The sequence below is a fragment of the Ovis canadensis genome, chromosome 2, assembly GCF_042477335.2.
Source record: "Ovis canadensis isolate MfBH-ARS-UI-01 breed Bighorn chromosome 2, ARS-UI_OviCan_v2, whole genome shotgun sequence".
Classification (NCBI taxonomy): Eukaryota; Metazoa; Chordata; class Mammalia; order Artiodactyla; family Bovidae; genus Ovis; species Ovis canadensis.
In genome coordinates, this window is record NC_091246.1 from 240,847,962 (window position 1) to 240,859,116 (window position 11,155).

The 11,155-nt window shown below is 52.9% G+C and overlaps 2 protein-coding genes across 4 annotated transcripts; both read right to left on the minus strand.

Annotated features, from left to right (window-relative positions):
* Window positions 1-91: 91 nt before the first annotated feature.
* IQCC (IQ motif containing C) lies at window positions 92-2,974 on the minus strand. Of its 2 annotated transcripts, XM_069578711.1 has the most exons (5): window positions 2,887-2,974; window positions 2,166-2,309; window positions 1,707-1,971; window positions 1,369-1,487; window positions 92-1,248 (listed from the first exon to the last, which is right to left on the minus strand). In XM_069578711.1, exons 1-5 carry the CDS (start codon window positions 2,926-2,928, stop codon window positions 412-414), a joined length of 1,407 nt encoding a protein of 468 aa, XP_069434812.1. In that variant the 5' UTR covers window positions 2,929-2,974; the 3' UTR covers window positions 92-411. The 2 variants fall into 2 exon arrangements, with proteins under 2 accessions (XP_069434812.1, XP_069434811.1); XM_069578710.1 differs by lacking the exon at window positions 2,887-2,974 and having other exon boundaries at window positions 2,166-2,558.
* Window positions 2,975-3,216: 242 nt separating this feature from the next.
* On the minus strand, window positions 3,217-7,285 carry CCDC28B (coiled-coil domain containing 28B). Of its 2 annotated transcripts, XM_069578742.1 has the most exons (7): window positions 7,182-7,285; window positions 6,184-6,262; window positions 5,778-5,965; window positions 4,498-4,664; window positions 4,222-4,415; window positions 3,982-4,004; window positions 3,217-3,414 (listed from the first exon to the last, which is right to left on the minus strand). In XM_069578742.1, exons 3-7 carry the CDS (start codon window positions 5,939-5,941, stop codon window positions 3,360-3,362), a joined length of 603 nt encoding a protein of 200 aa, XP_069434843.1. In that variant the 5' UTR covers window positions 5,942-5,965; window positions 6,184-6,262; window positions 7,182-7,285; the 3' UTR covers window positions 3,217-3,359. The 2 variants fall into 2 exon arrangements, with proteins under 2 accessions (XP_069434843.1, XP_069434844.1); XM_069578743.1 differs by lacking the exon at window positions 6,184-6,262 and having other exon boundaries at window positions 7,182-7,276.
* Window positions 7,286-11,155: the final 3,870 nt, after the last annotated feature.

Consider the following 11,155-nt stretch of genomic DNA (forward strand, 5'->3'; position numbering starts at 1 on the left):
CTCTGGAGAGGATGCCCCATGTCAGCAGAAAGTGAACAGGAGGTCCCAGAAGCTTGTCCTGACCAGGGGCAGAAGACAAATACAACCAGGCTCAGAATCTAATGAAAACCTTTATTCTCCATCTTTATTTATTCTCAACCTTTATTCTCCAACTTGACTTGCCCCAGGTTGCTCCCTATCCCCAAATGTGGGTTGAACCACAGGCAGAGGATGAAAGTAGCCTCCTACCTTCTTCCTCTACTGGTGCCAGCTCTGTGCTCCAGCTTCTCTTGGCCTCACTAGCCACCAATACCCAGGGGCAGGGGCAGGAGGTACAACTGGAACCAGGGAGCTAGGATGAGGTCCTGTCTCCCTCACTGCCCTTTCATAGCATCGCCCTTTGGAACCCAGTCCTCCCTGGTTCCCCAGGGTCTAGCCTGCTGGTCCTGTTTCCCACTGTCTGCCCCTCCAGTGATCCTCTCTTGTGTGGTCTGACCCTGTGGACAGTTTCTCAGGGGGCCTTGACCTACATGGTACAGTCCTCTGGTTTTGCCATCCTTCATCGCTAGATTCACTGGAGGTTCTATCTATGGAGCTTTTATCACTGGGGGTCTGGCCCTTGGGTGGTTTATTCTTCCAGAGATCCAGGCCACCATGCTCTGCCAAAGACCCATCCCAGGTGACATGGTCCTCTGAGACGCCCAACTCTCGTGGCACAGCTCTTTGCCAATCAGGCTCTTTCTGGCATGGCCCCCTGGGAGAGCTGTCTTCAATGTTTGGGTCCTCATGGAGTGTGGACAGCTGTGTCCTGGCCTTTCCAGGACAGGAGCCCTTAGATTTGAGCTCTTTGTGGCTTTCATCCTCTAGAAGTGTTGTCAGCTGCAGGCAGGTCTCTCCAGAGATCTCTTCTCCACAGTCCTGCTCTTTGGTGAGCCTCTTCCCTGTGGCCTGGTATTCCGATGGTGCGGGCAGCTGTGGCCCAGGCCATCTGTAGGATGGGTCCCTGTACTTGGCCCCAGCAGTTGTTTTATCTGGAGTGGCCAGTCTTTCTGGGAATTTGTGGGGTTGTGATCTGAGCCTCCAGTAGGAGGCATCCACATGGCCTGGCTCTCCAAGGGTCCTGCCTCTGTAGGGCTGGTCTTCCAGCGGTGGGCCTGGTTGTGATTTAGCTTTTTCACAGCTCTGTCCCCCATGATCTTGGCACAAGCTGGGCTCATGTCTGTTCTGGTTCTCTTCTGGGGATCTCAGTGTTTGTTTGAGAACTAGGTACTGTTAGAGAAAAGAAGAGACACTGTACCAGGCAGGTCTGCTTGGGCCTGGCAGGAGGCTTTTCCCTCACCACCACCCTTGGCTCTAAATGTGCAAAAAAGGCTCCAAATTAGTGCCTACCTCCTTACGGCTATTGATGGCCTGCTGTAGCCACAGCAGCTCCATGGCCAAGTGGCTGCGGTGGTTCTGGAGCTCCTGGAGCTCAGTCTGGCTGTGGGACAGTCCTGGACCTGCAGCTTCTGTGAAGGAGGATGAAGGGAGAAAGCCTTGAGGGGACAGGCACTGGGCACTGGCCTAGTCCTTAGACCCCGGCACCTTTCCCTTACGCACCCGTAAGTCGCCCCCAACCAGGAGGGAAGAAAGGGATGCAGCTTATCTAGCACAAGCCTTTCACTTTTCAGATGGGAATGCTTAGGCCCAGAGGGCAGAGGCTTGCCCTGATCTAGGTAGAGGTGTACCTGGGTTTTTCATCCTTGACACGTCTCTGGTCTCTTGGCTTGGTTTCCTGGTCCTCCTGCTCTGCGCATCCTGAAGCCAGGCACTGGCATCTCTGCAGGGAAGACTGCTGGCGTTTGTGAAGCTCTCTCCTGACTTCTTCAGTAGCATATCCTCCTGGATGGTCTCTTTCTCAGTCTCTTTATGTGTGAAGTGACTCCATAGCTCCTGCTCTGGATTTGGTGCCCTCTCTCTAGCGGCTTTCCAGGTCTGACAGGATTTTGCCTTCTGAGAAATCAAAGGTGTGAGAGCCTCGAGGCTAAACCCTCCAAGGATCTGGACATTCTGATTTAGCATACCAATTGATGAGGACTAAGAATTGGGGTGTGAGGAGGTGAGTCTGCTCCCTTTTCCATTGAGGAACGCTTGTCGGCAGGTAATGTGGAATGCCCTTGCCCATTTTACCTTTAGGTGTGTAGTACCTTTGGGAGAAATTGGGGCCTGGGAATCCAGCCCTCAGTCCACTGAAGCGTGCCCAGATCACCGTCGATCTCTCGTACAATAGCTTCATATTCACCTCGAAGACTCTGGAACTGGCGTCGGACCAAGAAGCCCCGGATGCAGGCCTGGTGTGGAGAACAAGGGGAGAGAAAACCCTTATCACTGCAACATGGGGATATCTTGGGGAACGCTCTTGGAGAGGTCATCGGCGTGACTGCAAGAGGGGACCCGGCCCCGGGGAAAGGACAGGTGACGCTGTGCGTTGGGGCTCTGGGGGTTCGAGGGAATGTGTTGGGCTGCATCCAGCACAATTCTTCGACTGAAGGCCCTTCCCACCTTTTCCCTGATCGCGTAAGAGCTTGTGGTGGCAGTTGGGGGTGGGGGTGGGGGGACGCGGGAGGATCCGTGCTGCTGCTGCTAAGTCGCTTCAGTCGTGTCCGACTCTTAGCAACCCCATGGACTGCAGCCTACCAGGCTCCTCCGTCCATGGGATTTTCCAGGCAAGTGTACTGGAGTGGGGTGCCATCGCCTTCTCCGAGGATCCGTGGGGTCCCCACATTTTTCAGGCCCGTGGGGTGGGTCGGTAGCTTCGGACTTGGGCACGCCGGCAGGTTACTAGACGTGAGCCTCATTTGGTCCATAGGTCCCACCCAGTCCGAGAACCCGTAGGGGGATATCACAGGCAAGCCTCCCGCCCCGCACCTGCAGCGCCGTCACCTTCCGAACCAACCGCTCCCGCTCCATCCGGGCGCAAACTGACCCGCCCGGCGCCTGCGCAGCGCGTCACCGGCCTGCGCCGCGGGCCGATGGGCTCAGGCCCCGCCCCGCCGTCTCCGTGGCCTCCTTTGGCCTCCGGCCAGGACCCGGCGCGAGCCGGTGCTGTTCCCACACAGCCCGAGCAGCTCCGGGGAATCTAACCGCCCGAGCGGGACCTCCCAAACCAGAAGTGTGTTGCGCAGGGGCGTCCCTGCGAGAGCTGGGGCCCGGGCGCCCCTGCCGAGTAGAAGGCGCAAGAGAGAAGACACACACCGCTTTCTTTCCTTCTGGTTTAATTCCATTCAGTGCCCCCCTCTTCCATAGCACCTGGGGGGGCCGCGAAACACCCACTCGAGTCCGTAAAAAAGTCACAGTTTGAAGGAAATGAGAATGGACAGTCAAGGCCTGGGTCTTAACACCTACACAGCTGACGGCTCCTCGGGCTCGGCGTTCTCGGCCAGGTGCAGCTTCTGTCTGTGCGGGTCAAGGACTGTGATGCTTTGGACCCCAGGTCCTTCCAGCCCTATTGTCCCAGCCTGCGCAAGCTTAGTTTCCCCAACTGTGCAAAGGGGCGGGGGTCAGGGACTCCGGGGTGGTACGTGATTTAGGGTTGCAGCCCTTGCTGGCCCTTCTTGCCAGGTGCCTTACCCCCTTCGCTTTTGGTTTAGATCATGCAGGTGTGTGTGCACTACTTCTCTAGGACTAGATGGGAGATAATCTGATCAGTAAAAATAATTGTTCAGTGCTGAAAGAATAGGGAGACATCAGACAAGCTTTGTCATAGATTGGTGTAAGCTAAAGTGCCTAAAAATATTTTGGTAAGTACGTAGAACATATTTCCTGCAACCACTATTCTTTCACCTAACATTTGGGGAATTCTTTTTGCACCTCTACCAGGGTAGGGGGAGTTGGGGGCTAATTCTGAAAGGGGTGAGGACGTTGGTTATCTGTAAATATTCCTGCAGGGTGGTGGGGAGGAGGAAGCTGATTTTATATCTGGGAGTGGAGGACACCCACTGTCAAGTTCCCTAGAAAGGATACATAGAATTACTAAGATCTTCCAGCTGTCAACAGAAAGAGAAAGGGGGGTTTCTGTAAGGAGGGCACCAGGCCAAACTCTGGATGTTCTGGGGCTCATCTTCTGGTGGGCATTGAGAGGCCCAGAGCTTTTGCCTCTACGCACCCCCAGTTTTTCACCTAGGGGCCAGGAATGGTCTTGGAAGCATGCACCCTCCCACCCCCTGGTGCCCTCAGGAACTGAAGCTCCCAGCCCTGACCCACATTGCTAAGCAGCTGGTCCAGGTTGCGGTCAGCCATTGTCTTCTTCTGCTCCTCAGGCAGCCCGTCCGTCACCCCGTCCTCCTCTTCCTCCTCCTCTTCCTCCTCGCCACACACATCTAGGCTGAAGTGCAGCCGGGCCAGCTTCTCCTGCATCTCCCGCACGTGCTCCAACTGCTCAAAGGAGCATTCCTTCCCTGGATAGCACCTGTCAGCTCTGGGAGCAAGCTTGGGACCCACGTCCCAGCCTCCCCCTCCAGCCCCACCCCAAGGACTCACCGAAGGCCTGCAGCCGGCCTGAGTGGAAGTCGTTGAGCAGGTTCAGCAGCCCCCCTTCCATTTCATAGACGTCGGTCACCTCGGTCAGGAAAGAGTGCTGCAGGGGCGTGCCTGCAGAGCCGCCTGCACCTCCTGCCAGCACGGGGCGGCATTTCTCCTTGCCTACCCTGGGTGAGTGGGCGTGGCCATGGTCACAGGGTGGGGGAAGCCAGGTACCCCAGGTCTTTTGTGCCATCTGTCTATGCACTAATTCATCTTTCTATCCACCTGTCAACAATAAGTGGATGTTTGTTCTTCTGACCCTGTCTGGGGCACAAGGATTGCATTAAGGGAAGCAAGTGGATGAAGAGGGGTGAGGATGAGAGGTCAGAAGAAGTCGTTTTCTTCCAGTGGTACAGCCAGAACCACACCTGGAGCAGGGCTCTTGGGTTCCTGTCTGACCCCTCACTCAATCCTCCTGTGATCACTTGGCCTTACTGGTCCTCAGTGAATTTGGGGACAGTTACTTCCTTATTGCCATGAGAGCCATTTTACCACTTCCAAAAACATTTTTCTGCCCCTCTTGTATATAAAAACCATTTCTTGAATCTTCCATTGCCCACAGGAGAACACTGCACGACCTTCCCAGCTTGGCCTCCATGCCTCTCCAACTGCACTTCCTACTATTCCTGTCCCAGCCCTGAGCTTCCGCTACGCTCACTTGGCCGTGTCCAAACATGCCTCTTAGGCAGGCGGTGCCAAAGGCACAGGGAAACATAGTAATCAGAGGAGGAACGTGTGTTTAGTGGAAGCACTATAGGGTAGACAGGCAAGGTAGGGTAGGAGGCGAACTCAAATCGTTTACTTGAGTATCCCCTCACCATTTCCTGGCCCATGACACTCTGGGACCACCAGACCACTTTGTGATTCCTGGAACCTTGCAGGCAATATTTTTCTTCCATACTTCTGCCAGGCAGGCCCCTCCACTTAGAACAGTCCCTGTCTCCAGTGTGTCCAACAGCCTCCTCTGACTCACTTCTGGAAGTCTGCACACTCCCTGCTCTGAGGTGCATCATCACACTGGGTGATCCCTGTGACCCACCTGGTCTTTTCCCAACACACCTGAAAGTAGGGACTGGGTCTGAATTCTCAGGGGCCAGTGGAGGGAGGGGGAGCCCCAGGGAAGGCATGGATTCCTGCTTAGAAATTATAGGCTAAACCCCACTTTACCTTGCTGCCCACAGGGCTCAGGCCAGAGTTAGGGTCCCTCCCTCCTTGCCCTGCTTCCCGTCTGTACCTACCTCTTGAACTTGGTCCGCTGTTTGGGGGATGGCAGGTGAGGGAGTCCCAGGGCCAAGGAGCCACTGTGGCTTGTGGGCACTGGGACCCTGCGTAGTGTGCCTGGGGGCTGGGCTGGCTGGGTCAGACAGGGCTTGGGACTCCTTTTCTTCTTCTTGTCCTCCATTGGATGCTGGCTAGGCCTCAGGCCCTGGGAGGGAGGCAGCCCCACTGAGGTGGTGTGGGCAAAGCCATCCCTCCATCCACCTATCCCTGAGAACTGCAAAGGATGGCCCCAGGACCTTCTGACTGTCCCCTCATCACTCCAGTATGGGCAAGGCCAGGTGCCAGCACCTACTGCTGAGATCACAGCTGTGTATTTGAAAGACCTGTGGCCCAATCCAGCTCTCCTCTGCCCTCGAGCCTTACCTTGAAACCTAGGTCTTGCCTGAAAGGACTGGACCAGACTCTATTCTCGGGCTGCAGCTGCTCCCAGGGTTTCCAGTCCCTGTAGCGGAGGGGGTGGAGCCGGCGGAGGAAATGTAGGGGGAGTCAGGGTGGAAGTGAGCTGGCAGGAGCCCAGCTGGGGTTTAGGGGTGTTTTAATTAGACTCCGGTTCTATTCAGCAACTGCCTGGACAGACCCTGACGAACCTCAGCATAGAAGGGGATCAAAACGTGCATGGGATCACCTGGGAAGACCCCATGTCGGACCCCTAGAGGATGGGCATCAATGGTTGAGCTAGCAGGGCTCAGTCCCCGCATTTAGACACTTGGCATCCTTTCTCTTCCACCCCACCTCCAACGGTAAACACCAGGAGACTCCCGTTAGTTCCCTGGGACAGCCTTCCAGCTGCTTCACCCTCCCCAGTCGGGAAGTCCCCTCTTGGCTGCAGCTGTAGTCAGAGAGGGCCGGGTGGTACGGCAGGGCAGCCGGCAGGCTGGGCCTCCAACAAAGGCTGCGCTGAAGCTCGCACCACTCGGCCTCCCTCCCGGCCTGCCCCTCGGCTTCCAGGTCCGCGGAGGTCCCTCGGCCTGAGGTCTGGAGGCCCTTTACGGGGTTTCCCCAAGCTGCTTACTCCCAGGTTCCACCACCAAGCCCGACTCCGCACTCTGGGGTGGCGCCTGGGGCATAAGTATTTAAATCCGCACGAATCAGGCAGGCACTGAGGGGGTGTGGTGCTGGGGAAACAAGCGCGTCAAATGCCTGGCCCAGCCCCAGCTTAGTCCAATTAGAGACGCGAGAGAATTACAGCGAGAGCCCCAGCTCCCTAGGAATGCGTGGTGGCGACCTGGGATCTATTTTCCACAATCAGTCTCTAAAGTCGCGTGCCAAAAAGATCTCTCAGCTCGGGAGCCAGGATCCGAAATGGAGCGAGAGATCAGCGTCATTCCGCCTCTGCACCCACCCCCAAGGGGGAAACTAACCTGAAGATTTAGGGTCCGGAGTGATGCTTCCGTGCCGGTTCCCTCCGCCCTCAGCTCTCTCCAACTAGGGAAACGAATGGGTGGATGCTGAGCTCGCAGTAGGTAATTTGCATTTAAAGAGAAACTGACCTTTTATAGAGTGGAGGGAGTAAGATGGGAGTAGCATATCCACATTTATTGAGTTGTCTCTTTCACTCGACTTCACGTCTCCATTTGAATTAAGGTGCTGATATTGGTTATGTGAGGACAATCCAAAAAACCCTTTCACTGCCTATCAGTTTAAGAGAGAAGCTACAGTCCCTTGCAAAATGGTGGAAGCTTTGTCAGAAATGGAGGAGAGAAAGGTGGGGAGCTGGGGAGATACAGGACTGGAAAAGGTCAGTTTTCATTCCAATCCCAAAGAAAGGCAATGCCAAAGAATGTTCAAACTACTGCGCAATTGAACTCATCTCATACGCTACCAAGGTAATGCTCAAAATTCTCCAAGCTAGGTTTCAACAGTTCGTGAACCAAGAGCTTTCAGATGTTCAAGCTGGATTTACAAAAAGGCAGAGGAACCAGAGATCAAATTGCCAACAACCACTGGATCCTAGAAAAAGCAAGAGTTTCAGAAAAACATTTACTTGTGCTTCATTGACTACGCCAAAGCCTTTGACTGTGTGGATCACAACAAACTGGAAAATTCTTAAAGAGATGGGAATATCAGACCACCTGACCTGCTTCCTTAGAAACCTGTATTCAGATCAAGACAAGAAGCAACAGTTGGAACTGGACATGGAACAACAGACTGGTTCCACTTTGGGAAAGGAGTATGTCAAGACTGTATATTGTCACCCTGCTTATTTAACTTATATGCAGAGTACATCACGCAAAATGCCGGGCTGGATGAAGCACAAGCTGGAATCAAGATTGCCGGGGGAGAAATATCAATAACCTCAGATATGCAGATGACATCACCCTAATGGCAGAAAGCAAAGAGGAACTAAAGAGCCTCTTGATGAAGGTGAAAGAGTGAGAGTGAAAAAGTTGGTTTAAGACTCAACATCCAAAAAACGAAGATCATGGCATCTAGTCCCATCATTTCATGGCAAATAGCTGGGGAAACAATGGAAATGGAAACAGCGACAGACTTTATTTTCTTGGGCTCCAAAATCACTGCAGATGGTGACTTCAGCCATGAAATTGAAAGACACTTGCTCCTTGGAAGAAAAGCTATGACAAATCTAGAAGGCATATTAAGAAGCAGAGATAGTGCTTTGCTGACAAAGGTCTGTCTAATCCAAGCTATGGTTTTTCCAATAGTCATGTATGGAAGTGAGAGTTGGAACTATAAAGAAGGCTGAGCACTGAAGAATTGATGCTTTTGAATGTGTTACAGAAGACTTTTGAGAGTCCCTTGGACTGCAAGGAGATCCAACCAGTCCATTCTAAAGGAGATCAGTCCTGGGTGTTCATTGGAAGGACTGATGCTGAAGCTGAAACTCCAATACTTTGGCCACCTCATGCGAAGAGTTGACTCATTGGAAAAGACCTTGATGCTGGGAGGGATTGGGGGCAGGAGGAGAAGGGGACGACAGAGGATGAGATGGCTGGATGGCATCACTGACTTGAAGGACATGAGTTTGAGTGAACTCTGGGAGTTGGTGATGGACAGGGAGGCCTGGCGTGCTGCGATTCATGGGATCGCAGAGTCGGACAAGACTGAGCAACTGAACTGAACTGAACTGCAAGGAGAAACCTGTCAATCCTAAAAGAAATCAATCCTGAGCATTCATTGGAAGTACTGAACCTGAAGCTCCCATACTTTGGCCACCTGATGGGAGGAAGTGACTCATTGGAAAAGATTCTGATGTTAGGAAAGATTGAAAGTAGGAGAAGAAGGGGACGACAGAGGATGAGATGGTTGGATGGCATCACCGACTCAATGGACAGGAGTTTGCGCAAGCTCTGGGAGCTGGTGAAGGACAGGGTTGCCTGGCGTGCTGCAGTCCATGGGGTCAAAAAGAGTTGGACACAACTGAGTAACTGAACAACGACAAATATGAAACACAAAAAGCAGCAGCAGAAACTGCAAGAGAAGACAACCATCTTTCAAGTGAGTCCAGGCCCCCTATTATGCATTTTATGTATCCTTTTAACAATCCTGAAGGAAGGTAGTCATTGTCCCGTTATACTAAAAGTCAACAATATTCTTTTGAGGGTAATACCACTCCCTCCAGAGCACCCATTCTGGTAGGCGATGGGGGTGTGTTCAGCCATTCACGAAATGACAAGACCAAGCCTGCTCTCTCCCCATCCCCAGGCCTAGGGGACACGTGTGGGGAGCATCAGGTCAGAACAAACCCAGCACTTGACACCAGTCCCCAGGAGGGAAACCTGAGTATCTGATGAAGGCTGAGCCAGCGCTGCTGGTGCTGCCCCAAGAGGCCAGATCAATGGGGCAGCTATTAAAAGACCAGTCAGAGGCTCCCAGCTCAGGTCTCTTGAGAAGCATCTAATGCAACAGGAGGCTGCCCTGCAGTCTCAGATAACTGCCCCAGGGCCAGCACACCACCGCCGCCGCACCTACCTCCCCCTCCCCCCATCCCACCCCCACTGAGCAGGAGCATCTTTCTCGCCCGGGCCTCACTGAGTTCCAGAGGGGTGGGCACCCTTTCCAAAGGCACCTCACTGGGGCTCTTTCCCAGGTGCTTCTAACATCTAGACTGCTCCAGAAGGGAAGACATTAAGACTTCAACAATCACTGTGGACACATAAGCCTGTGGAAGCTGGAGGGAACGACACTTGTCTCTGCCGTGTGGCAATTATTCATATGTAATCCTTTGGGCAAGGCCAGCACAGGTGAACAGGATGCTGGGTGAGGTACCAGTAGGTTGTCTCCCTTACAGGAATCTCAACTTTTACACCTTGCCTCGGGTGGGTGAACAGGAGTAAGAAACACACCCATTCATAAGCATTAAGTGCAGCTTCTGGTCTTGGAATGGAAAGCATGAAATCAAAGGGACCTGGAGGTTCCTGTGTATTCTCTTGGCTGGGCCAGTGCCAGAGATACAACCCACAATGGACAGGCCCAGTGGCGATGGCGGCAGCATCCACTCCCCTTAATTTGGGGCGCACTAGTTGGCCTATGCCAAACTCTCTAGTCTCCCCTCTTTGTGCCTTCCTCATAGACTTGACTGATTCATATTTAAACTTCAGTGGTTCCTTCTCTCTAGACCTAGCCCAGATTCCTTAGCCTAGCACAGGGGCTCATGGTGGTTTGGCTGGTCTCATTTCCTCCCACTACCCTCCAGTGCACCCGCTTTGCCAAATCAACCACTTCCTCACTAAATGTTGAACTTCCACTTGCCTTTTGGGTCCTAAGGCTCTTCTGGGATCTAACTCTATCCCTTTGATGAAGGGATAGAGGGAACAGGACCTCTTCTCTGCTCCCACAGCACAACCAACTTTTCTGTATCTAAAAGCACCTTTCCTCCTCACTAGCCCATGAACTCTGAGAGGGCGGGGACAAGTTTTTTTTTTTTTCATCAGAATAATACTTTATTTATCAATCTGAAAATCTGTTCTTTTGGCTTTAATTCCTGCAAAATGACTGGTAAATCAAAGATTTGTGCATGAGTCTCTGGGCATATGTGGTTATATGTCTGTATGAGGACAGATGTCTATGTCCACAGATGCTTTTGCTTTTTTTTTTTGCTTTTGCTTTTTATAGTCTCACTATAATTTTAGTCCCACTTAATTAGTATATAAGGTCTTATTACTGTCAAAATGCTAAAACCTGAACTAAATATTCCAACAGTCTCTTCTCCCAAGCCTGCCTCCCTCCCTCCCCTAAGTGTGCTCCTCAGCCTCCATTAATGCTAGGTCTTTAGAGACAGCCGGGATTCAGAGCCTGAGAAACCAGGAATGAATGCTGGGTCGTTAGTCCCTCTGACCTACATCCTCTAGCTGAGGACTTTCTCCAGGGAGGTGTG

What these genes read in the sequence shown, in the direction of transcription:
- CCDC28B (XM_069578742.1), bottom strand. Translation starts at nt 5,941, where the DNA reads ATGGAGGACAAGAAGAAGAAAAGGAGTCCCAAGCCCTGTCTGACCCAG. An exon ending in CAGCGGACCAAGTTCAAGAG is followed by an intron (nt 4,665 to 5,777) that starts GTAGGTACAGAC and finishes CCACTCACCCAG; the next exon opens with GGTAGGCAAGGAGAAATGCC. An exon ending in TGGACCAGCTGCTTAGCAAT is followed by an intron (nt 4,005 to 4,221) that starts GTGGGTCAGGGC and finishes TTCTGTTGACAG; the next exon opens with CTGGAAGATCTTAGTAATTC.
- IQCC (XM_069578710.1), bottom strand. Translation starts at nt 2,486, where the DNA reads ATGCAGCCCAACACATTCCCTCGAACCCCCAGAGCCCCAACGCACAGC. An exon ending in GTCAAGGATGAAAAACCCAG is followed by an intron (nt 1,488 to 1,706) that starts GTACACCTCTAC and finishes CCTCCTTCACAG; the next exon opens with AAGCTGCAGGTCCAGGACTG. An exon ending in CCATCAATAGCCGTAAGGAG is followed by an intron (nt 1,249 to 1,368) that starts GTAGGCACTAAT and finishes TTTCTCTAACAG; the next exon opens with TACCTAGTTCTCAAACAAAC.